Source organism: Odontomachus brunneus, unplaced genomic scaffold, assembly GCF_010583005.1.
Source record: "Odontomachus brunneus isolate Ranch 3 - 2012 unplaced genomic scaffold, Obru_v1 Obru_scaffold_011, whole genome shotgun sequence".
Taxonomy (NCBI): Eukaryota; Metazoa; Arthropoda; class Insecta; order Hymenoptera; family Formicidae; genus Odontomachus; species Odontomachus brunneus.
In genome coordinates, this window is record NW_022639461.1 from 3,235,572 (window position 1) to 3,262,334 (window position 26,763).

The window sequence follows — 26,763 nt, forward strand, 5'->3', positions numbered from 1 at the left end:
GTGCATGGTCGCGTGCGCTGTGTATGCACGGAGAAATCCGACCAATCATGCGCGGACTACACGAGAGAATGAGGACGAAAATAGTTGCATTGATGAATTATATATTATTGAAAAATGTGAGAATCTCTTTTGGTGACACGCTGATTGACCGAATTTGAAAGTATCGAAAAGATAATCGATCCTTTAAAAAAAGAAAAAACGAACGAAAGAAAAAATCGATCATCGATTTATCGGTCATACACTATCCATCTCTATCTGATGTGCTGTCATATCCTGATGAGAGAAAGAAAAGTGTGTGTTTTGTCTAGTCGAAAGTTGCATGGGCCTGTGTGTTCATTAATTCCCTTATTATCGTTACTATGAGATAGCATTGTGATGACAAGTAAATATTGAATTATTTAGACGAACGCGACATGACGTCTAAAACTGTATGCATCACTCAAGAAGGACCTGCGAATGCCTTAGCTCTTAATAAAGATAATAGCCAAGTTGTGATAGCCGGTCGCAATGGTTCGTTATTTTTTATAATGATATATTGTTTTGGAGTTAAGAGAAATATACAAAGATTATTATATAGTGTTGCATAATTTTTAATAATTATCGTATAATAGATTGTTGTTGAGAGAAAAAGTTAAAACATCACTACAGAAAGTTTTATTATAACTATTCTATGATATAAAATTACATTTACAATTATACTGTGTTTTTTAATTATTATATTATATCTAAGAACTATGTATTTCAATGATGTTGCAGTTTTCAAAATACTTACATTATTGGAAGATAGATTTGAGGAGACCTGCAATCTTCGAGTTGGAAAGAACTTAAATCTTAATTTTTCTTGCAATGATGTTGCGTGGAATCTTATTGATGGTAATCAAACAATTTATTTCAGTTGAAATAGTTATTAATATATCACAAGAATATATATAGTATTTTAAATATATATATATATAAGGTATAATTAAATAAATCTAGTGTATAACTTATATGCCAAACCTTTACAAATATATTTGTTCTAGTTGTGCTATGGATAATTATGCTTAGATATTATTCAATTATATTAATATGTTTACTTTATATTAAATTATATTATAATGTTATATCAATTTCTAGATCATATTTTGGCAACTGCAGCTACTAACGGAGCTGTTGTTGTATGGAATCTGAATAGACCGTCCCGGTCGAAACAAGAGCATGTATTTATGGATCACAAAAGAACTGTGAATAAAGTAAGCTTTCACACAACAGAACCTATGATATTGATATCTGGCTCGCAAGATGGTACTATGAAATGTTTTGACTTACGAACAAAGGAAGCTGTTAAAACATTTCTAAGGTAAAAATAAGCTAAGTGGTCTTATATATGGTGATGCACATAGTTTGATTTATTATTGGTGGTATTTGTTTCAAGGACATATTTAGCACTAAAAAGCAGTAAGGAAAATTTGATTCAGCTTATAAGCTTGAAACAATTTCCACTATAAAAATAAATATAAGGAATATAATATAATAAATATAATAAAAAATAAATATAATAAATAAATATAATAAAGGAAAATAATAATATTGTTATTTTATATTTTAATTAATTTCTTATTATATCTATATGTTTGTTTCTAGTAATACAGAATCCGTGAGGGATGTTCAATTTTGTCCACACCAATTGCATATGTTTGCAGCAGTTTCTGAGAATGGTCATGTGCAACAGTGGGACATGAGAAGGCCTGATCGTTATTTTCAGCATTTTACCGCACACAGCGGCCCGATATTCGCTTGCGATTGGCATCCTGAATCTATCTGGCTCGCTACGGCATCTAGGGACAAAACAATTAAAGTACTTTTTTTACATTTGTGTATATTGTTTTTGGAAATGTCACTACAATATATATATATATATATATATATATATATATATATATATATATATATATATCTTTGGAATTTTACAGGTTTGGGATTTATCGGCTAAACCAAGTTGTGATTATACTATACACACAATTGCATCAGTAGGACGCATAAAATGGAGGCCGCAAAAGAAATATCATATAGCTAGTTGCGCTCTAGTAGTCGATTGCAGTATAAATGTGTGGGACATACGAAGACCGTATATCCCATTCGCGAGTTTTAACGAGCATAAGGATATTCCGACGGGTGTAGCATGGAGAGGCAGCTCGCAATCTTTTTTGTCCACCAGCAGAGTAATACTGTCAATTGTTTTTCTTTTCCATCGCGTTTAATATGCAGTGTGTTTGTTTCACCTCCGTGTCGTCGCAGGATTGCACGCTATATCATCATGTATTCGAAGACTCCACGAGACCAGCCAGTAAAGCGAATCCGCAAGGTATTGCATTGAATCCGAACGGTGACATTGTTTACGCTTGCAAGATGAACGTAAACGTAACAACTCCTGCAAAACAGTTAAGTAATATAATGAGGTGAATATCGGTATCGTATAAAAAAGTCATGATACGATGGCGATTGTGCGAATTTATAGAGATATTCTTGAAATTTCTGCATCTTAAATGTCTTGCAGGAAAACACCTACAACTAATGATACCTTTTGCATGGCTTCAAGTATAATGCATAGATTTAGTGTAAATTCGTTGCATAAGCCAATGTGGTTCAAAACATTCGCGGAAGGCTATCTGCTTTCTGGAAGGTTAGACGAAATCTGTGATCACAACGCAACCGTCGCGAGCAACAGTGGCAGACATGACGTAAGATATTTGTGTTTTCTCGTATATCTTCATCTACATGTAAAAATATGTATCAACTTTGTATTTTAATTATAGCTTAGTAGAGTATGGAATATTATAAAGACTTTATATGCAAATCCCCTTAATGGTTCCATCTTAAAAACACCACCAGCGGTTCCGAAGGAAGATATCGCTAGTACTTCGAATTTGGCACAAATCACAAAAAATTCCGGTATGGAACAATCAAACGCAGGTAAGCACATCATCATCAACGTACCAATATATTGTTTTGTTCAGCCGTTTAAATCGTTAATTTCGTTAGGCAACGAAAGTGACGTGAAGTCTCTTCAAGGGGAAAACCAAGCTGGTGCTACTAGTGGCGGTGAGGATGAGACAGAGACGGACGAAACGCCAGATAATCAAAATTTCGCAGATCCTGTCTTGCCGAAGTACTATTAAAATATCTGTTATTCCTAAAAATTCTATTATATTTGATATTGCGTACATCACAATATAATGGTTTATATCGCAGTTGAATAGTACAATTACGTATAATTATATACTCGACACTAATTTGTAAAAAATAATTCGTTATTGTGTTAATGATAAATTGATCGATATAGTTACAGGAGACCGCTTGCTAGTCACACGGGACTGTCGAAAGGTGACTTCATCTTTGGAGAAAGCGAACTTGAACCCATGACTCTAGAATACAACAGTGGTTTTATAAGAGACATGATAGATAACGACGACGATTGGGCGTTATCCAAGGAAGCTTTTCCTTTACGGCACGAAATAAAGGATCCGTCTCCACCACCAGAACAGTTTCCCAATCATCCTTCTGACCTCAACGAAGACTCAGCTTCCGTTGTGGTCGAGGATCAACCGTGTCAGCTGGTAGTGTCGGCTATACCTAAGCCATTGTCTTGGGATCCTACGCGTTTGATTGTGGAAGCATTGAATCATCACGCGGACATAAGGGACGTGCAGACGTCGGCATCAGTCCTCATTGCTTTAGGAGAAAAGAGAAAAGACTTAAACATTGAGATAGCTACACAAGAACACTGGTTAATGGAATACTTAGACATGCTCTGCAGGTTCAAGCTCTGGCATGTAGCTACACAGGTTTGTTCGCGATAGATATGCAATGTTGTTTTAATAGATAATATATTTCTCTCTCTTTCCCTTTTATCATGTCTCACAACGTTGCGTGGAAAAGAAATTATTTAAAATCTTTTATTATTGCGCAATACGGGATATTTAAATGAAAAGTGTTACTTCTAAATAGTAAATTAGTAGAGAATTTTTATCTGTTCGCAGATCATACAATTAGCGTGGATTCCTTCCATATCGCAAATCAATCAACAGTCAACTCTGATACATACGTGCTGTTTAGCGTGCACTAAGCCGTTGCAACGATCCGCGTGGTTGTGTGATCGTTGCCACACATCTGAGCACGCTCTCTGTTCCGTCTGTCATCAGGTGTGGTAATTTAGAACGTTAAAAGTTTTCTATTTTTTTAAGACTCGCGCTTACGCATAAGTCTCATTATTATATACTTGTAAGATTATTTTAAAGTAAAATCATTTTATTATACTTTTTATTACAGGTGGTACGTGGAATATATGTATGGTGTCAAGGATGCACACACGGAGGTCATATAAATCATATGAGCGAATGGTTCAACTGTAATCGGCAATGCCCAACAGGTTGCGGACACACATGTGAATATACGTGAAATGGATATCTGGTTAAAACTAGACGATTGTAAATAAAAATGCAAATAAATATGAGCCAGGAGAGAAATGACGGAAGCGCGACTTATGTTGCTCAACAGACTGATATAAATAACGACAGACAGCTTAAAGAATGTGTAAAAAAATGAGTTTATATCCATAAGTGATACTAATTAATTTAATGTATTTTAATGATTTATATATCACTCATTTTTTTAATTATACATAGTATAAAACTATTGTACAAGAAAATCGTGTTTATCATATACCATATCAAATTATATTTATATAATATCAATATTTATATCATATCAATCTCAACTGTTTGACTTGCTGGTTTGGTTTGCAAAAATAATTTTTTCAAGAAATTCTCCTTCGCGAAGACAAAAAATGTTTCCGCCCGGGATCGAACCGGGGACCTTCCGCGTGTTAGGCGGATGTGATAACCACTACACCACGGAAACTTGTTGGAAGGTGAGTTCTACTCTTACCTTATAACTTTACGTGACTATATATTTACGTAACATGAAATTAATATATTATTTATTACCATAAAAAAATGTTTTGTTATAAAAATATTTTGAATAAGTCTATAAATTTTAAGAATCTTTAAGAAGTATTAACCGAGATGAAGTTTTTATACTTGTAACCTAATATTTACTGAAATCTCATGAACCATCATTATTTCTTAATAGAAAACTGGTAAGCACAAACTCATAATTATGTAAAGTTTATAAAATTCATTTTATCTAAATGAACAAAATATAATCATACTGTAATAATATACTTTTAAATATAGTGTCTAGATAAATATTTCTTAGAGATACTGAAATATTAATGTTAGGGATTTATTGGTCTTTTAAATTCTCTCAAAATCTTTATAGAGCTTCCTCAATCTTCTTGATTTACGAAAGTAATACATAGGATATAGGGAATGAAATTCATACATGTTTTGTACAACTTATATCCATTTATTAAAAATGTATTAATTTAAAGACAGAACTTAATGATGAGCAGCCTTCCTCATCTGTACCAAGATGTTTCCAAGTTCTTCTCGCTTCCTCTTGGCACGGATGTGTGTTCCCAGCTAGAAAATATTAATAACCTTGTATTATAAAATTATGCAAAAGACAGTTTCACTAATAGTTTACTGATTTTGTAAAAAAAATAAGACATGTTGATTTCTAACACTTACCCTCCTCTTCAAGAATTTCAGAGCACGCTTATCCTTGGACACTTTCAACAACTCCATAGCACGCTTCTCATATGGAGCATGTCCTGTGACTTCACGGATCAAGTCTCTCACGAATTTGCTGTGTTTGGTTTGTTTCTATGATGAGAAATTTAAGATAAATTAATACAGACAAGAGAAAAAGAATATCAAGAGTTTTTTTTCAAAGAACGAATTAATATACACTGATACAATAAGTTGTGTGTAAAATAATAATATATTTTGTGTCACTAACTTATTGCACTAGTATACACAAGTTCAGGAAATTTCTGAACCTAAGGTATTATATGAGCAATTTATTATGAATATGATAAATCGGGAAGATACTGATGCATAAAAACAATGAAAGAGGTTATACAGCATATACAATATACTAACTCCTTTTAATCTAGATGGTCGGAGACACACGGTCTTTTCCTTCTCAGCTTTAGTTTTTGCCACTCGAATTTTCGTCGTTTTGTGGCCCTTATTGAGGCCTACGGCCAGTTCGTACTTCGGTGCCATCCTGGAAATAATCACAATAGGTTATGTTGTCCACAGACTAATAAATCTAAAAACGCGATAATTTTTTATAATATAACAAATCATAAATCCAATAAAGTTACTACAACAAATATATCACCTAAATTTATTTGTCTTCAAACAGATTGCGATAAAATTTTAGGATTTGAAATCTCACTAACCTTTCACGATGCTGATGCACGTATAAAGAGAATTGCTGACTTCTGCAATGTTACTAGGCATAGAAAAAAATATTACCATAGAATATGAGAGCAGCCACCAGCCTGATTTCAGTGGCCAGGTTAGGCACATTTTCGAGACGCCATCTAACAAAGTGCGTCTTTACTACGTTGGTTAGGCGCATTTTCGCGGTGATAACGATAAAATGCGCCTGGTTCGTGCCCGTCATACTTCCTTACAATGATAGTAAGTTAGAAAAGGACAGACGTTCACTCGCTATATTCTTGAAATGCTCGATCTTTTCGCGCCAAGCAGCAGTCATGGGTACACATCGATCCACATAGCTTCATGTTTCTCGCGTCTTTTATCCGTCGAAAGTGCGTCTCACGCATTAATAAGTTTCGAGAATAGCGATGTACGATCGCCGGGGCGTATCGTGAAGACCTTATTTGTAAGTAATCTTCTCATTTCTCCTCGCGGTATATGCAGCCGGTGCTTGTCACGACGTGTCGCGCTGATGTCCTTTCCCAATAAACACAAAGTAATAATAACATAACATAAATATCATAATTTCCTACTCAATAATGTAATTGTTATATAACGTGTGTGTTATATAACAGTTACATTGTTGAATAGGAAATTATAACATTGATGTTATGTTACTGTTACTTTGTGTTTACTGGGTTACATTTGCTAATAACATCGACTCGCTCAAGTAGCAATAGAATCGGGCGATCGTCGCATTTATTGAAGGGGAATTAGAAATGAGATGACAATCAGAGAGAAAGAGAGAGAAATAGAGATGCGCAATATTCGGGCGTCAGTTTGTTAGGAAAAGAAGTACGGAGAGAAGTATCTCATAGAGCGCGTTCTTTTCGGCCGCGGCGCCGTTTACATATTAGAGTATATTTTATTTATTATCTGCTCGCGGTTATTATCATACGATTGTCGATTAGGTATCATTATCACTACCATTTATTATTCAAATATTATTACTTTTTTATAATAATTATAATAATATCTGCTCGACAATTATGTGATAATAACTGCGAACGGATAATAACTGAATAACGACGATCGAATAATCGGTAATAACAATGAATAACAATGAATAACAATAACTGGGCAACAGCAATAATAACTGATTAAAGACGAGGTAAGGAAATTGTCGTAACAGCACGTCCGAGTTGCTTTCCTATGCGTAATAGCAATAATTAAATAATAACCGAATAAATTAAATAACAATCGAATAAAGAAGTAATACTCGAATATTAAATGTTAGTGATAATAATATCTGCTCGACAATCGTGTGATAATATCCGCGAGTGGATAATATCGAAATAATGACGATCGAATAATCGGCAATAACAATATCTGGCTAACGGCTCTAACGGAAACTCTAGGCTCAACAAAGGCTAAGTAAACAGACCGTCGTAACGGCCAGCTCGTGCCGCTAACTGAGAGGCGCGTCAGGGAAGCTGGTCAGGTAAACACGCATGCGCGAACACGTGCTCGGGAATCATGTCACAACGCTATCAGCCGCCGAGGCGAGCGCGTTGCGGAGCTGCCGCGTTATTAAGGAGTTATTAGGGTTTTTGCAATTCCATATTTTAGATACGGTAAACGCTGAAGTCACTTCACACCGTATCCCGTTTTTACGTCGCCTATTTCAAAAGAGTTTTTGCACGGTGAATACTACGGTAAGGTAAATGTATCAATGCCGGACATGTACCTAATTTCGGACTCTCTTATTATTTTGAATATTTCTCTAAATATTTCATCTTTCAACGTACACTAAATATAAATATTAAATATATATATACCAATATGTATGTATTGCACGTTGAAAGTTGAAATATTCATATTCAAATATAAAAATAATAACAATGTCCGGAGATGGCTACATGTCCGGGCATTGACCTTAACGTACGATAAAACAGTATTTTATAATAAGATGGAGGTTTTTCACTCTCTTCATATGAATTTTGGGATATAATCTCCCTTAAAAGTATGAAATCATCTTGACTTGTGAATCTCAATCGTTCAGATTTAATTTTGGTAATCATAACGTCGACGTTACTCGTGAACGTTATTTTTCAGAAATAACGTTCGCACGTTATCTGAATAGCGTTAACGTGACCGATGCGCATGCGCATCTCATCTTTCGAACTTTTGACTCGATGACGTCATTTTAGCGTTTACTGTATCTATACCGTATGTTTGCAAAAACTCCTTATTTTCTAAACTATTTCGCGCCGATTTTTAATACTGCATTTTAACTTCGCCACAATTAAGCTGATAATTAACACGAGTTGAGCGTACTTATTACGCGAGCAGGTGTTGCGGACTTTATCGCAGCAGGTAATTACAGCGTTTCATTTATTTTTTTACTTGTTAGATAGAGAAACGTCACGATCGAGTTCTTTACCGATCAGATATTATCATCATCCATTTATTATTCGAGTATTATTATTTCTTTATTCAGTTGTCATTTTTATTACATATTGAGAACTCGAGCGTGCCGTTACAACGATTTTCTTACATCGTAATTTACTGTTGTAATACGAGTGTAATATGTGTGCAATCAGAGCTGTAAAAATATCAGTTAAATTTGCCTTAATTTAATAATTGATTTGAGTAAATAATTTCTAATTTAATTAATTGATGATTAATACAAACCTATTCAATTAAAAATCATTAAATTAACGATTGATTTGAAGGAATTCAATTAAAAACTGTTGAATTAACGATTAAGCGAAAGTAATTAAAGATTATTCAATTAACGATTGAACATAGTCGACGTAATTAAGGGTTATTTAATTAACAATTGATATAAGAAATATATATATATATATATATATATATATATATATATATATATAAAAGCATATATTCAGCTTGGTTGGTTATTATAAGCAATGTAAATAATCAGAATTTCAATTTCGATTGACATCGATTGGTCAATCGTCTTACTGCGCTTTTCGATTAAATTTTTTTTTATCAATTGTGAATTAAATAATTATATTGACTGCGTTCAATCATTAATCGAATAATCTTTAATTACTTTCACTCGTTTTAATCGTTAATTCAACAGTTGGTTGAATTCCTTCAAATCAATAATTAATTGAATAATTTTCCTTCAAATTAAGAATCAGTATTGAATGATTTTTAATTAAATTTCTTGAAGTCAGTGATTAATTGAAATATTTTTAATTGAATAATTAAATTAATTTTTAATTGAATTGGATGCCGCGCTGGAGAATTCGGCTCGGGCCTGTCTGAGTCGATTCGAAGGTAAGCTTCACTTAGATCGCGTTAAATTGTAATTACACGCGGAGAGAATTTTTCCTGAGTAACATCATCACTTGAAAAATATTGATTTGTTTTAATTAAGAAATTTTTTTGAAACATCAAGAAAAAAGAATATTCTAAATGTGAATACATTCCAAAAAACTCTCCTAGCGTGAAAAATATCGCGCGCTTATTTTTTTTTTAATATTTCAAGCTTTTTTACTCAAACCGATATCAATACACGAATCTAATCAGCGAAACATTTTTTTGTTCCAGAAACGAAAGCATGGTTGCCCTGATCGGCGGATCGGTGAGTCAAATAAGAAAATAAATTGGTAATAGAAAGACAAAAAGTCTTTCCATATAATGCATGTTTATAAATCAATGCGATTTACTTTGCTGTGGTGTAGTGTGTGTATGTGTCGTCCAGTAAAGTACATTGCTTGAAACATTTGAAAGATCGCTTTTACAAAAAATTATATAAAAAATTATATTAGTAATAATACATTTTTACATAAATTTGGCAAATTTTCAAGTATTTCTCTTCCAATTGCCATTAAAGTATCGAGTATACGCTCTAAATTTAAAATTTTGTAAAATTATTCAGTTTTATTAAATGCGATCTTTCAAGTGTCTCAGTGCGCCAACGCGCAAAGATTGCGCCACAGAGATTGCGCTACAGAAAATGCGTAATCACATCACCCGCCTCGATAGATCTTTCGCCGGTCGTTAATTTTTTCAATTTTCTCTCTCGCGTAAGCTTGCGTCGCGATTGCATTTCGTAAAGTACAGAATTCGTCATTAAATAAATTTTGATATCGTGCAGCGCCTGACGGCAGCGCGAAGCGATCTGACATAATTATTTAAACTGCTTGCGAAATTAATTTCACGATTGTCGGAAAATTTTCAGGTTGTAATTTTTTTATTTAAAATTTCCTAACGCGCACGGGACAGTAGATAATGTTAGTAAACGTTGATCCCTCACGAAAAACGCGATGTATACAAATCGTATGCGAGCAGTTGTTTGTTTATTTACACGGCGCGCGACGAGTTCTATCGAACAAAACAGGCGCCTCACGCGGTAATATTTTTTTTTCGCGGGAATTTTGAATAGAATCTTTATTTATATCGTCGCAATTTTCATAGTGTTTGATTTTTCACTCACGCTCGTGTTTTCGATTATATGTTTTGATAAATTTGCGAATTTAACCGGTTCGTATTTGCGGAAGAGTCGAGAGCGAACTTCGCAGAAATATTGCGGAGCTGTTATCCGCAAAAGCATTGCGGAATTGTCGTCGCCAAAGTATTGCGGAGCAGCTATCCGCAAAAATATTGTGGACTTGTCTTCGTAAAAGTATTGTGGAGCTGCTATCCGCAAAAATATTGCGGAATTGTCTTCGCAAAAGTATTGCGGAGCTGTTATCCGCAAAAATATTGCGGAATTGTCTTCGCAAAAATATCGCGGGTTTTTGAGAATATTTCAGGTTTGTTAAAGAAACGGATGTCTTACGCGATAACCATAAAATTTTTTTCGCGTAAACTTTGAATAGATCTTTTTTTTATCATCGCTATTTTCACAGTTTTCAATTTTTCATTTGCGTCCGCGATTATTAATTTGACAGATTTGCAAATTTTGCCGAATCGAAATCGCGAAAGCGTCGCGAGCGACCTTCGTAGAAATATTGCGGGGAAAGGTTTTCGCGAATTTCAGGTTCGTTGAGAAGACAGATGTCTCACGCGATAACGATAACATTTTCTCGCGTAAATTCGGAATAAATTTTTTTTCTATCGTCGCTATTTTCACAGTTATCGATTTTTCATTCGCGGAAGTATCGTGAACGAACTTTGCAGAAATATTGCGGAGTTATTATCCGCAAAAATATTGCGGAATTGTCTTCACAAAGATATTGCGAAGTTGTTATCCCCAAAAATGTTGCAGAATTGTCTTCGCAAAAATATTGCGGAGCTCTTATCCGCAAAAGTATTGCGGAATTGTCTTCGTAAAAATATTGCGGAGCTGTATTGCAGTCTACTACGCTGCACCATCGAAACGTCATATTAGGGATATTTCGCGTCGTACGTGAGAATCTCACACAGATTACTTCGCCCACGCGTCGAAAGATTTAGCGAGATCGGCCTTCGATACACGTCGCGTGTTTCCTTCGCTCGCGGATTCTATTTTCTTCGTAAGCGATTCGCGTCGCGCGTGTATCAAAGCGATACATTACAACTCGATTGGATCATTGCTGAGTTCGTCGCACATACTCGTCGTTTATCCGAAAGGCCAACATATCCTCAAAGACGCAGTTCGCGATATTTCATATGCAATTCGCAATTCGGAGTATATCCCCTAAGAGAGACGGGATTTTTCGTAAAACCTCCGTTAGATTACCGTGGTCGGGAATGAATTACAGGCGACGTGGGACGCGAAGATCATTGCAGTGTCAGATGCAGTGACAGGATGGCTGGTGGATCCTGGACACCGTGGGATGACGCACAATGGTGAGCGCTCAATTTAGACGCTCATATAGTAGACACAAAGCGTCACTTTACGTAGATTGCATGCATGTAGACGTAAATCGCATTGGGTCCGACGGGAAGTAAAGTAAGAATTGAAATTTGCATTTCGCCGGAGTTACGTAAGAATGATCCAACCAAAGAATTTAGCTCTGAGATTTTCGTAATAGTTCAACGAGTCAAACAATTCTATTTCTTTAAAAGAACTGACTAGCTCAATCCTTAGAAAAATTTGCCAAAAGACGCGATTGGTAAAAAATAAAAGAACTTTCATAATTCATTTCAAGCATCTATAAAGCTTGCATTTTTCTTGTTTAGTTTAAAAAGATGTGGATAGAGTATTCATTGATAAAAGCTTATAATTTTTTTAATTGGATCATTCTTGCATAATAATGGAAAATTGAAATTTTGACTAGGCTTTCTTCTCGTCGAATTGTTTCTTGATGATACATTAAACTGATATATTTCAACATGTCATATTTATATTCTCTGTATATGTTATATATGCTTTTTTATGCTCTATATATGTTTTATATATATCCTATGTATATGTTCTATATATACTATTTGATTAATATAATTTATAACTTGTTATGTCGTATTATATACGATATAATATCTATTCGGAGATATTTTCTTATATATACGCGTTTGTTGTTGACAAGACGACAAATTAAATTTCAACAAATTAAAGACAAATTAAATTATTAAGCCGAGACTCGAACCGAAATGTTTCAATTTCTCGCTAAATTATTAAGTCAATATACGGATCCGAGTGTTTTGAGATTCTGCTAAACCATTAAGCCAAGATTCGAACCGATGTGTTTTGAGGCTCCGCTAAATTACTAAGTCGAGATTCCAACTGATATGTTTTGTGTTTTCGCACGGAAAAAAAGGTTTGGTTGAATTAATCAAATATCTGGTCGAATATGAACGATCCAGAAATTCCGATTGAAGTAACACGAATTCTGTTTAAGTTAACCAAAAATTTTATTAACTTAAACAGAATTTGAGTTACTTCAATCGGAATTTCTGGATCGTTTATATTCGACCAGATATTTGGTTAATTCAACCAAATCTTTTTTTCTGTACGCTAAATTACTAAGCCGAAATTCAAAACGAAGTGTTTTGCGTCTTCGCTAATTTATTAAGCCGAGTTAGTTAAACCTGGGATAATTTTTTAAAGTTGCTTAAAGAAATTTTTGCATTTGCAAAGATATATTATCGAAAATGATGTGAAGTGCGCATATTTCGTTCTGCACCGTCTCTTGGATGACAACGTGCCTTAATGTCACTCTGCTCCCTCAGTAACACGACCAGAATCTTGAAAATAATTTTTCAATAGCCCAAAGCCGTATTCATAACGTTAGATCAATCGTAGCATTATATTTGGATTCTTGCGCAGTGGTACCTATGCATGGGCCTAAAGTCAGTCATGTTACTGCAGATTAGGTCATATAATGTGCGTGTAGAGTACATTCTAGGATAATTTTTAACGTGTAGAGTACATTCTAGGATAATTTTTCACAGTCCTTTAAAGTAATTTTCGAGGTTGCGAGAGGTCAATTACAAAATGTTGAAAATAATTTTCCAATATCCCAAAGTCGCGTTCTTAACATTGGATTCACTATAGGCCTGTTCTTTGTAACTGCACTGCTGAACTGGCGCAATATAGTGAAGTGAGACAAATATACATTTTCTCACTTTACCTTATTGCACTAGTTCAGCAGTGCAGCTACAAAGAACAGGCCTCATATCTCACCTAATTTTCCCACTAAATTATAAACGCGCGATTCGAACCAATATGTCTGGAGTCTCCGCTAAACTATTGAGCCGAGATTCGAACCGAGTTGTTTGGTCTCCTGTATTATTTATATTATTATAAATTACCAATTCCAATAAGATGAATTGTGGGGCAGATAATGCCCTTTGAATCACCTTGATATCTTTAATAGCTGCCGAGGAATGCCCAAAAAATGCAATCGGTATTAAAATGGCTGTCAGTGTTGTCGAAAAGTACGCACGCTTCCACGACTTATTTAACGAACCGTTATTAATAGTATTAATATTATTATTATTATTGTAAATTCTGAATTCCAACAAGATATATTGTGGAGAACATTGTTTTCTTTGAATCACATCGATATCTTTTATGGTTGCCGGGAAATAAGCAAAAAATATGAGCGGCATGTTTAAATCTGTATATTGTTTAATTTATTTATTATTTCATATTGTCCAGTTTCCAAATTTTTTTTGCTTGCAAAATTACGCAAACGTAGCGCGAGAAAGACGAGACTGATGAGAAATGATCTTTACGATAAGTTCGCCGCTAGCTCGCTTCGTGTCTACGTCACGCGGTCTGCTCATCAGTGGTGAGACGAGAACAGAGCGATTGGACGTCTGTCCTTTTCTAACTTACTATTATTGTACGAAAATAAAACAGGTACGAACCAGGGGTCCTATTCCGTAACCATTTACCAACAATTGTCGGCTCGGTAGACATTGCGTAGCTTTTTTATATCATAGAAAAGCTGCACAATGACGTCTACCGATCCGACAATTATCGATAAATAGTTACGGAATATTTATCGTTACCACGAAAATACGCCTAACGAACGTCGTAAATGCGCACTTTGTTAGATGGCGTTTGGAAATGGCGCTTAGCTCTGGCCACTAAAATCAAACTGGTAGCCGCTCTCAGCCCAGATAACATGCATGTCTAAAAGATGTCAAAAAGATATCTAAAAGATATCTTATGCAACATTTTGTTGATATCTTTTAGATATCTTTTCGACATCTTTTAGACATGCATGTTATCTGGGAGGTTTCTCTTTGGTAATAATATATTATATTATATTAAATATCATTGAACACACACATAATTATATAACATTTGAAATATTTTAGTTTAATGAATAGTTTTATAGTACTATAAAGTATATTAGAAATATTTCAGAAATTATTCATTGAGAAGGAATAAATTGTTGAACGTGGATGTATACTAACTGTGAAAAGTGAAGATATTTTTGATCCAATATTGAGATATATCACGATTTCAATTCCTTATCAAAGAGACGAAGTGATGGCTCGTAGAATAAAGGATTTAATTATATAATAGATTTATAGAGCTAATCCGCAAGGATAATTGATCTAACAATCATAAGAAGTCTAAAAAATTAACTTGTCAAGATAATGGGTTTAAAGAATATTAGACCCTTATTTAAATTTATAACTTCCATATATCATCTGACGGTGTTGAGTAGAAATTTGTTCTACAAAAGGTTTGAGTCTTGACTAAAAAAGTTCGAGTCTCGACTAATTGTCTTTTACAATAATTTAAACCCTTTATATGTATTAGACCCGTTATTTTTATTAGTTCCAAAGTCGTCGCTACGAGCCGCCACTTTCCTTAACTATGATTTGAAATCGTAGTATGTTCTTTCTACAATGGGTGAAGTGTACCTTGACTTTTCAAGTAATACTACTTAACAGTAAGTTAAATATTTTTTATTATTCATAACTGTTTTAGGAACCATTTTATTGTTTGAAGTCTCTAGTTTCAAGTCATTTAAATATCATAATTTCAATGTCGTTTTTGACGAAAATATATCAAGTTAAGTGAAAACTAACAACATTATCTTCAGTCTCATTATTTAGTTGAATCTTAATATAAAAAATTTATCTGTACCAAGAATCTGATAAATGCGTTTTGAAGAAAAAACTTTAAACTTTCAATTAATTTTTTAAATAATATCATACACCGATTCACTCACTTTTTATAAGTGATGGAAATTAAAAGGATGTTTCGTGTTTTTGTGTTAAATAATTCGATAAAAGCAAATTTTATTTGTTTGTATACAAATTAAAGGAGAAAATTTGTACTTTTATAATGTAAATGGTGTTTACATACGATCTTTTGTTTATGTAGCGTAACTCGATAAACTTTATAAAGAATATTGATATTCGATAAACGTCAATTTATATTCGTGTAGCGCTGTAAGAAATGGGCTTTGCATTTGAAAATATACTGAGAAACTAGAAACTTCAAGTTTTAAAATGCTTCTGGAACCTTGTCGTTACTATTATTCTGACGAAAGTTAAAGTATACAATTAACAAATCATATCTTATTTATAACGCACAAAATTGTAACATCACGTTAATTAATACGTTAACGAGTTCATTATATCCTATCTGTATTTGTGTGTACTACCTCGACTTCCAATCTCAATAAAAAAAAAAATAAACTTTTTTATAGCGCGATGTCACTTTTACCATTTTCTCGCTGAATATTTCGTCGCTCACTTCAAAGTTGACAAAGTCAACAAAATCAACCACGGAGAAGGGCCTCGAAGACTAAATGATTCATCGACAAGACGAATATGTCGAGACATTTATTAATCTCCTGTGAGAGGAGAAACAGGAAATAAAGTTGTTATTCTTATCTTGCATATCGCTCACTTCTTTCACATCGCGTGCTCTGCTGTATGTAGAGAAAGGAACGTTCGCGGATGAGGTTTTTAACTCGTATTGTGTTTTGAAGACATTGTCGCGAATGATTTTATCTCTCGGTACTGGCCGATTTGTTATTAGTCGACAGTTCGCTTGTGCGGATAAAACTACGATATTGCTTTACAGAGGAAGAGAAAGAAACGGAGACGATCATTTCATTCCACGTCTTTATCGCCAATTAAATATCCCTGATTAAAGTATTTTTTAAAACTCAACGTCCATGCGACCGGAATGCGCGTGGTTGCATAATGCACACGGTAATCTTCGAACTCAAACGGGGTAAGCAGTGTTACGCTCAATAAAATTTTATTGCTGTCGTGGCGAGATAACCTCGCGACGCTAGATTGGAGATTCCTTTCTTATTCATAAAATCGTAACGCTCGATTCGACTTGTTAAATAGTGACGATATATTTTACAGCTGTACGATTCTAATTTTAAAGTATCGTTTGTTATAATTAAAGTTATCCCGCGAGTTCTGGAAGTATGCGAGAAATCGACCTGGCGTTATTTCTTGCAGAATCTTTGTTATCGAAGATACCGCTACTAAAAGTCATTAATAAATTTTCACCGCGGATCAAACTTCATATGTGGGCGAAAATATTATGTATTATTTATTTTCCAATTAAAGATACACGAGAGAATATATTAATATTTCAATTCTTACTTGATGTATAATTACTGAGATATAGATCAGAATTGTGGAACTAATCTGATTCTTTTATATATATATATATTTGTTTTGCTAAGAAGAGTTCTCTCCGCGGATTAAGGTCCGTGTGTAAGGTATGTGTGTGTGTGTGTGTGTGTGTGTGTGTGTATGTGGATGAAAATATTATATATTATTTATTTTTTGCAATTAAGAAAGTGCACGAATATTATATCTAAATTCTTACTTGATGCATAATTGCTGAGATGTAAATTTGAACTTGAAAGAATTGTGGGATCGATCTTTTTTTTTTTATATTTTCTCTAAGGAAAATTCTTGGCACAAAATACCGAAAGGTATATCAAGATATCTAATTCTTACTTTATACGTCTCATATTTTCAAAATCGTAGTTCACTTAAATACCAGTGTAAAAAGTAGGAGTGAGGAAATAAACACGCCGCTTCTATTGGAAACTGATAGATCATATATTTAAGACTTCGCTATAAATCGTGAATAGATCTTCACCGTTCGAATAATTTCTTCACAATCGATTAAGAGACACGAATAACGTTGATAAAACGGCGCCGCCCGTGGCTAATTGAATCGTAATTCGTAACGATGCGCAAGACACGTCGTAAATTTCGCACAATTTCGCACATCGGGGCGTACACAGCGATGATTCCTTATCTCAATTCTATTATTCTGCGCTCGATATAAATACGATATGTTACTCCACAGAGAGTTAAAATGCGAATACCACTATTTCACAGACAGTTAGAGCACAAAATTCTCGCGACATGCATAAGAGTTACGCGCGACGGCCACCGATTAAGCGCAGACCTCGTTGCGAAACATTGGAATTCCTTAAGAATGTAATGCACGCGCGCGTACATTTTCCGCGAGCACTCGATCCGAGAGATTTTTAAAGGATACTCGAGATTCTATTCATAATACTCTATAGGAACTAATAAAACCTTGATACAAAACAGGTTCGGTAGAGCGAAGACTTCAGTTACGTCACGTTATGTTAATAAACATCAACTTACGGCTCGCTTGTTTCGCGAGAGCCCAACGTAGCCTATGTGATTGTAATAAATTAACAGATAGTAAGGTGTGCGCTATAGTTACACAATGATTATGGCGTTTCGTTTGCGGGGAGACGCTCACGTGATTGAAATAAACGGTAGTCGTTGCCGTCATCATCGTCGTCGTCGTCGACGACGACGAAACCACGACAAAAGTGCGAGAGAGCTCGTTACTGCGAACATCTCTCGCTTCCCGTTCCTTCTTTCAACCAGGCCAGAACATAGCAAAAATGTCCTAGTGATATAAAATACGATCGCTACGTAATAAGGAATATAATGACAAGTAAATATCGTTAGTATCACAGTCAATGCGAGACCCGCGCGAGTCACGGGGTCTGAGTTCGGTGATGCCTCACGTCGTTCGGCTCGTGCGAGAAGGAAAGACAGACCGACGATGTTCGGTTTCCTCGCACCGACTTTGAGAATCGTCTGGACTTAGGAGAGAGTCGAAAGTCCGGAAAGATCGTACGAAGGGTGCGTGGAAATCCCGAAGACGAACGACTATCATTCTCTTATATTTTTTATCTCTATCTGTATTAATAGTACCTGTTAATAACGGTATTGATATTAATATAGGCATTAATATTAATATACAACCGTTATATCAATGTATCATCATCGATCATTATTTACGTGTTACGTTACTTATTTCAACGGGTCCGACGAATTCCAAGGAAACTCGAGGTTTCTGAACGAGGCTCGTCGCATCGGCGCGACCGCGACCGCGTGCGGCAGCACCGAACTACAATTCGGACGATTCTTTGGTGAGTCCTCGGCGATGGTAGACTGTTTTCTCCTTCTCCCTTTCCTCCATCCAGCTCCAACTTCCTTCGCTCAGCTCCCTTAGGAGCAGGCGCACTCCTCCACCGTGATATTGTGCCAGTAGGACACCTGCAGCTCCGTGGGTTTCTTCTCGTCGAAATAGACGACCATCAGCTGGTTGAGCTTGCTGGGCGCGCAGCACGGCTTCGGCACCTTCTTGCGATCCTCCTTCCACAGCAGGCTCTGCAGCAGCGCGTGATGATGCGCCGGGTTGTACAGTGGCGGACAACGACCCTTGCAGTAGCCCGCGTCGAAGCTCTTCGGGTAGACGATGAAGTCGAAGCCCTTCAGGTCCTTGAACATCACCGTCATCTCGTGTCTGCAGCACCTCTTGTTGTTGTAGCCCTTGCACTCGCTGCGCCGCACGTGTCGTTGCAACAGTTCCTCGGGTGTGAACCGCTTCTGCCTCCGACCGCCGCCGACACTGTCGTCGTCCGTTTCCGACGTGGTAAAGACGTTCAGTCTCGCGTGAGAGATCTCGCGACGCGTCGGCCGACCGTCGTGGAGGAACTCCAGCTCGAGGCCGTGGTTCTCCTCGAGGTCTCTCTCGAGCCAGATCGCGGCGATCTCGGTGGAGTCCAACTCCAGCCAACGGGAGTCCTTCGACGAGTCCGTCTGCGGGATCCGGTTCCGCAGGAGGAGACGCCGAGATCCCGGCGTTCGGAGATAGACCAGGACCTCCAGCTTGTGCGGACGTCGGTGATCACCTTGCAGCAGGAATCGCAAGGACGCGTGGTCGACCGTGACGTCCTGCTCTTCCTCGTTATCCGGAACTGCGACGGGAAAGTACAAGGAGTGACGGTGATTCCCTCTCCAATCGTCATCGTCACCGTCGTCGTTGGCGATGAGATCCGCTCTATTCCTAGGATGCTCTGTAACGAGAAACGCGCGGCCGTTAATGCAGTTGCAACTTACGTAAATAAACTTGTGAATGGAAGTTGGAAAATTCGCGTCATCGCGATTCCTTCTAAGCGAATGACGAATTTATAAGCGATTAGAACGCTAATTGGATTACTAATCCCTTATTAGCTTCCGCATTATCAGTGACAATGTTGTATCGTGTAATTGCGCGATTAAATGATAAATTCTTTTATTAAAACACTGATTTAAATTTAATGATATAATTAATTTTCTCTCTTTGATTTTTGAAGATTGATTTAAAGATTTGAAGACTGTTAGAATTTCAACGTATGATATACGAAGAAATATGTGTGTGCAATGTAATGTTATGCAGTGGAAGACATAATGATACAACATACGGTTTTCCTGAACACACGACATTTTCCTGGAAAACTAGAACAACAGGAAAAATGTTGATACCATGAAAAACCCTTAAGCGACAAAATTTTACTTTCTGCGGATTGGTGACAGCTTGTTATTTGACACATACACACGCATATGTCAAAACGACTTCGCAAAATTCATGGACTTGCTACTTCAACAGTGTCACTAATCCGCAGAAATTAAAATCGTTGCTCAGGGGTTTTTGTTGGTACCACCATTTTCCCATCTAGTTTTCGGAAAAATGTGTAACCCGACATACACGGAAAATTTGATTAGTTGCCAATAGCAAAAATATCCCCCGTAAATAGGACGCAATAAATTGTAGCTCTCGTGCATTAACTGCTATAACGTAGGAATTGTAGATTATGTAGGTTGCCGCACTGAATTCTTGCAACAATGACAGGAAAGTTTCGCTCGTAAACGTGACTCAGTGTCTCTTTGTCACGATTGTCAACGCTCGCTTCTACCTTGAGATTTACTGATTACATTCACAGTTGACTTATTGTTCATCGTCCGCAACGCCGCACAACGAGAACTTCCTTGACCCTTGCACCAAGTAAACCGAAATAAAGACATGTTCCAAATCACAAACAAACGAAACTGAACTGAGGAAAATACATTTCGCTCAAAAATAGCCCAACGCGATATTCATCAAGAGATCGAGCGCTTCAATGTTAACGCAAACGTTGACGCTTTACGAATGTCGCTCGAATTCTCGTCGCCGAAAACAAATCGAAACGCATAGTGATTTGATCGATTCCTCCACAGCTGCATATTCTCTGGCTGATTGATCGAGAATATTAATTGGCTTATTAATTTCTTATTAACCTTTGCATTATCAGTGCAGCAATATTATATATTGTGCAATTATACATAATCACTATACTATGATAAAATCTTTGATTTAAAGATTGCTAGAAGATTATTAGAATAATGTGAGCGATAAAAGAAAATATATCAGACGCGATAATAATTGATAATTGAAAGAATCAGAGTTAATTAATAGCCAACATTTTAGAGAAAATATTATAATAAAAATTACGTTAAAATTTTTTATATTTCTTCTTGCTATGCTCTTTGTAAAACTGGAAAAAATATCTAAAAAATAAAAAAATATTTTTATTTGTTGGATATTGGTAACTTAAATTTAGGTATGTTTATCTAAATTTAAATTAATTTATTTAAATAGAATAAACAGCTGCTTTCATGAAAAGTTGCACTGAAAAAAAAGTTTGGTTGAATTAACTAATATTGCTGGTAAAATATGAACGAACCAAGAAACTTAACCAGAAAACACCGGCTGAAGTATTACCAGAATTTTCTGTTCTAGTTGATCAGAAATCCTGTTGAAAATTCTGGTAACTTCTGGCACGGCTAAATTTTACGAGAAATTTGCTTAATCCAACCAAATTCTTTTTCCCATTTTAAGAGAACGTATTTTGAAAAATATTTTGTATTACTGTAAGTGAACACACGTTATTAGTACCTATCGAATAAGTGTCTTGTTATTTCTTGTCACTCAGTACAAACGAGCATGATTTGAGCGTGACTGTCGAATTCGTTAATGACGAGATAATAAACGGGAAACTGGGGAAACGGTGAGGACAAGGCTTTATATACGGAGTCGCGTTACATAATTGACAGGAACTGCTGAATTCCCGGCGACCGCGCCGTATACATGCCGTAATTGTCTCACGCGTATTTGCGCGGATGCAAATACGCGCGCGTCTCGCCCGTCCTCGTTGTATTCTCAACTGGAACGGGCGACGGGAGCGTACCCCGCGGATCTGCGCTGTCGCGTTTATTGGCGCGAGGGTGGCGAAGAGAGACTTTCGCAAATCGTGCCGGATGGATACTCCGTCGCGCATAAACAAACACAGAACTCTCTGAGTCACGGAACGGTATTCGGCCTTCCGACAAAATCGCACATCTCGGCACCTACGGACGTTATTGCCGATCGTGCGTCGACGCGGAGACCAGGAGATGCCTCGGAGATGAAGAATGCCCCTAAATTTAACCCCTTCGACGTTCGCGTGTTGTGCGACGTAACGTCCAATCCTGATCGCGCGCAGAGCAATTTGGTTGTTCCCTCGGTAAACGCATAAATCACGATGAATTCACGTCGCGGTACGGCTTTTCCGGATGGACCTCGAAAAATCAAAATCTCGAGGTTCGGAAACTCCGGACGATTTTCCAAAAAAGTGTCATAGTACCGAGACAATATCCCGAAGTATACAATTGTCCCGAAAAGGAATTGTTACCTCAAAAACAGTACATACACGTAGGTACAATGTCTATGTATGCATTTGAATACTGTTGCTGTATTCAAATGAGCAGATGCACAAAGATAGTGTGTGTATATATAGTGTTGAAAAGAATTTATATGAAAATAAACTATATAAGGTAAACGTCCTAGTGATTGAACGTGTACCGGTAATTGAATTACTAATAATATCTTGTGTTTGTTAAGATGCTTATTAATAAATGAAACAAAATCACAAAGTAACTAAATATTTCTTTTCATTTATTATATTGTTTTGAAAAACATTTCAACAAAGAAAAATACAAAAACCAATACGTCAATCGTTGAGACATGTATGTTCGATCACTGGGACGTTTACCTTATATAATTTTTTCAAATAAATTTGTATGAAGACTATATATATATATATATATAAAATTTCTCGACACTTTTTTACGTACAAAACGGTGATTAATTAACTAGTCAGAGTAAATACCAACAAACATCGTAACGTTACATTAACATTACAATTTTTCACTCAATAATGTAAATGTGATATTACACATATGTTGTTCGTAACACAGTTACGTCGTTGAATGAGAAATTATAACATTGATGCGATGTTACTGTTTGCTGACTAATAAAGGTATCTGACACGTGATGATGTCATAATCGCTACACGAAAAATATATTATAATTTTTCTCTTTTTCATATGAATTCTCTTCGAGTTACTATGTTTCTCTATAATAGAGTGCAGGACTGTCGGTGATGGAGCTGCTAGAAACACAGCAAAATTTTCTATAGCGCATTTTGATTTTGACAATCTAATGTGTGTTTGTGTGTGTGTGTGTGTTCTTTTGTGTGTATGTATTCTTTTTTTTATATAAATTCTTTTCAATTTTACTATATTTCTAATAATGCAGGAAAATAAATTGTCAGCAAATTTTGTTTTGCTAAAAAACACAGTAAATTTCGCCGTAAACATAGTAAATATTTCAATAGCACATTTCAGTTTCTAAAATATAAATAGCACATATGAAATGAAAGAGTAATAAATTATCGCAGAATGCCGATCTATTCCTCAGTATTCCTCATAAAATTCCATAGTAATATTCACTACAAAATTCTCCTCGTGTACCGATGCGTCCAGAGTTGCACAACGACACAATTCCAACATTGCGATAAATTTACCCTTTGGAAGATTATTTCAGTATTATAACTTTTCAGAACAACGTGCGTTCCACTTCTTCAATTTCGGCACATTTCCTTTTTCCGCCGTCAATTGCTCGACAGCTCACGCGTGACAAGCACTCTCACCTTCGGCCAGAATTAAGCCCACTTTGAACCTGTGAGTCCGACGACAACGGTCGGCCCATCACGCGGGATGCCGCGCATTTTTCCCTAAAATGAATCATATCCGCGCGTAATAATATATCACCGGTGGGGAATTGGTCGCGAGCCAATATCGTAAATACCTCCGAACAAGCGTACTAATAACGAGATTATTCTGGAGGCGGGATAAAATTTGTAAATCGCTCGTTTCACCGGCTGTAAAAGTCACGCGCTCGACGGAGAGGGTGCGAGACTCGAATCCAGAGACGAGATAAATCCTCGTCGAGAGACCCAGCTCACACATACATACACACACACACACACATATACATACGCGAGAGGATCTCCGATTGCCCGGGTCGTTCTGAGATTCTCGGCTTCTTCTTTTCACTTGCCGGCTGATTAAGTCTTATTTACGAGGGCCGTGCAAGGCTCCTTAGGAAAACTCACGTGGCCGTTAATTATCCACGACACGAGACGCGACGTGACACAAAACGACGCACCGATCACACACACACACACCCACATGCACCGTCTTCAGATACCACCTCGCGGGGCCGCGCTCAGCGTCGTTGGCGCCGTTATTAACAAATGTCGCGGCGTTATTAAAAGGATTTAAGTAAATGACTCGTAGTAGGGCCCGTGTGTACATTGTGAGAACGAGGAAGCATGAGTGATGCACTCAGGGTCGCGATAGGGACCGCGCTGGGCCCTTCTGTTCATATAATAATACGCAAGCGCATTATCTGCTAGATTACCGGGTAAATTTACGAGCCGAGAGGTGATTAGGATATTTTATCACGACGGAGTCCCGCTGCCGCGAGTCGAGTGAGAGAGAGAAAAAAAAAAGAAACGAAAACAAAGGATTTTCAAAGGCGAACGCTCGATCTCGCTTTATCTCGATAAACACATGTGACGCGACGACGCGTGTTGGGGAGTTTGACAATTTCTCTTTCTCTCTTTTTCTCTGCCACTCTCTCTCTCTCTCTTTCTTTCTCACGAAGACTCTTTAAATAAGCCGCGAGAATAAACGACGGGCACGCCGTGCGGCACTCTGGAAAACAGTGTTTATTTCCATCGGGATCCGCATTCCGCGATATCTTATAAACAAACGATTCCGATCGGCGACACTTGCTGAATTCCGTGCGCCTCCTCGAATTCTTCTCTCACTGCCGCGCCGAGGATCCCGCTCCGACAAGTCGCCGATCATTTGAATCGCACTTTTTTTACGAGATAACAATTTATTAACGTGCAAGCGATAGCCCGAACAGTATAATAATTTCTACACCGATTTAATTATAGAATATGATAATATCGTGCTAATATTATCTTATAACATGATAAGTTTTTTCCATCTCTGATGTTTGATTTTATCATACTTGCCATCACATACATAATATGATGGCGCCATGTTATGATGGTATCATATGTGTTCGTGAAATCTGTACGAAGAGAATTTTATAGAGTAAAAATTATTACAGAATTTTGTGAACGAGGAACAGATCATCATTTTTTATCTTTAATTTAATATTTTTCATTTCATTTATACTATATATATATTCTTTTTTTAGGAAATGAAATATATAAAAGTAAATAAAAGTAAATAAAAGTAAATAAAAGTAAATATATAAAAAAGTGACATTTTACTAATTTTGTTGATACTTACATATATATTGTAATAAAGTTAAAAATATTTTGTAGAAAAAACAAGTGAGGAAAGGGGAGAGTGGCAAATAGATTGTCAAAATCAAAATGCGCTATAGAAAATTTTGCTATGTTTCTAGCAACTCCCTCACCGACAGTTCTGCACTCTATTATAGAGAAACACAGTAAACTTGAAGAGAATTCATATAAAAAAGAAAATTATAATATATTCTTCGTGTAGAGATTATGATATCATCACGTGTCAGATACCTTTATTAGTCAGCAAACAGTAACATCGCATCAATGTTATAATTTCTCATTCAACGACGTAACTGTGTTACGAACAACATATGTATAATATCGCATTTACATCATTGAGTGAGAAATTGTAACGCTGATGTAACGTTACGATGTTGGTTGATATTTACTCTGGCTAGTTAATTAATCACCGTTTTGTACGTGAAAGTGCCGAGAAATTGGGCGACGAGGAGCGAAGGTCCGAGCTCCGCCATGGTTCGCCGCGTGCTCAGAATGCGTCACTGATTAGCGCTCTTATTTATGGCACGTCGCACGCACAGAAACCGCATCCAGCCGAAGAAAATGCGTGACATCGGACGACTTTTAGGGCCGCACGCACATATTTCCCAGTTATCACGTTCCCCGAATAATTTACCCGACGGCCGACGAGAATGCCGCAGCACCGCGTCGTCTCACGTTCGGCCGAGCCGCGCCTCGCTCTCCTCCACTTTTCTTCTTCTATTTATTTGTTTTCTCACGGCGCCACGGGATCCTCCACTTTTAGAGAACGAGGGAAACGTTTTTAATTCCCGATCTATACCGGCCGAATTGCTCGGACTCGATCTGTTGTCCCTCTTAACTGCCACTTCTTCGCGCAATCTTGAACCAACCCTTCCTCAGCGAGAAAATCTCAGGGAGAGTCATTGTTTGGTGGAAATTTGCATGTTTGCAATTAAGCGGCAAATTTTAATTTTTTACTTATTTATTATTATTAATAAGTGAGGAAAATCTCTTTTTAGAAA

The 26,763-nt window shown here is 36.5% G+C and overlaps 4 protein-coding genes and 1 non-coding gene across 7 annotated transcripts in view; 2 read left to right on the forward strand and 3 right to left on the reverse strand.

Annotated features, from left to right (window-relative positions):
* Window positions 1-56: 56 nt before the first annotated feature.
* Window positions 57-4,674, forward strand: LOC116840755 (GATOR complex protein WDR24). 3 transcript variants are annotated; one of them, XM_032807904.1, is made up of 13 exons: window positions 57-291; window positions 403-510; window positions 757-873; window positions 1,117-1,339; window positions 1,624-1,837; window positions 1,953-2,201; window positions 2,278-2,438; window positions 2,537-2,720; window positions 2,796-2,952; window positions 3,022-3,148; window positions 3,323-3,824; window positions 4,020-4,181; window positions 4,309-4,437. In XM_032807904.1, the coding sequence occupies exons 2-13, from the start codon at window positions 414-416 to the stop codon at window positions 4,435-4,437; spliced, it is 2,322 nt and encodes a 773-aa protein (XP_032663795.1). In that variant the 5' UTR covers window positions 57-291; window positions 403-413. The 3 variants fall into 3 exon arrangements, with proteins under 3 accessions (XP_032663795.1, XP_032663796.1, XP_032663794.1); XM_032807905.1 differs by having other exon boundaries at window positions 57-510; window positions 2,278-2,420; window positions 4,309-4,672; XM_032807903.1 differs by lacking the exon at window positions 57-291 and having other exon boundaries at window positions 414-510; window positions 4,309-4,674.
* A 152-nt stretch (window positions 4,675-4,826) lies between these two features.
* On the reverse strand, window positions 4,827-4,899 carry Trnav-aac. The gene has a single exon. It is a non-coding gene; the product is annotated as a tRNA-Val (tRNA).
* A 486-nt stretch (window positions 4,900-5,385) lies between these two features.
* On the reverse strand, window positions 5,386-6,478 carry LOC116840759 (60S ribosomal protein L36-like). Its single transcript, XM_032807913.1, has 4 exons — window positions 6,350-6,478; window positions 6,045-6,171; window positions 5,631-5,765; window positions 5,386-5,522 (listed from the first exon to the last, which is right to left on the reverse strand). The coding sequence occupies exons 2-4, from the start codon at window positions 6,168-6,170 to the stop codon at window positions 5,439-5,441; spliced, it is 345 nt and encodes a 114-aa protein (XP_032663804.1). The 5' UTR covers window position 6,171; window positions 6,350-6,478; the 3' UTR covers window positions 5,386-5,438.
* A 179-nt stretch (window positions 6,479-6,657) lies between these two features.
* LOC116840732 (protein lines) overlaps window positions 6,658-26,763 on the forward strand; it is a 119,892-nt gene continuing 99,786 nt past the window's right edge. Inside the window, exons 1-2 of the mRNA XM_032807837.1 lie at window positions 6,658-6,798; window positions 9,915-9,948. The gene's annotated coding sequence lies outside the window, so the exon portion shown is untranslated. The remainder of the gene's footprint in view (window positions 6,799-9,914; window positions 9,949-26,763) is intronic.
* The window catches only part of LOC116840731, a 49,976-nt gene continuing 39,168 nt past the window's right edge, over window positions 15,956-26,763 (reverse strand). Inside the window, exon 4 of the mRNA XM_032807835.1 lies at window positions 15,956-20,092. Within this exon, the coding sequence (XP_032663726.1) occupies window positions 19,242-20,092 (851 nt within the window). The 3' untranslated portion in view covers window positions 15,956-19,241. The remainder of the gene's footprint in view (window positions 20,093-26,763) is intronic.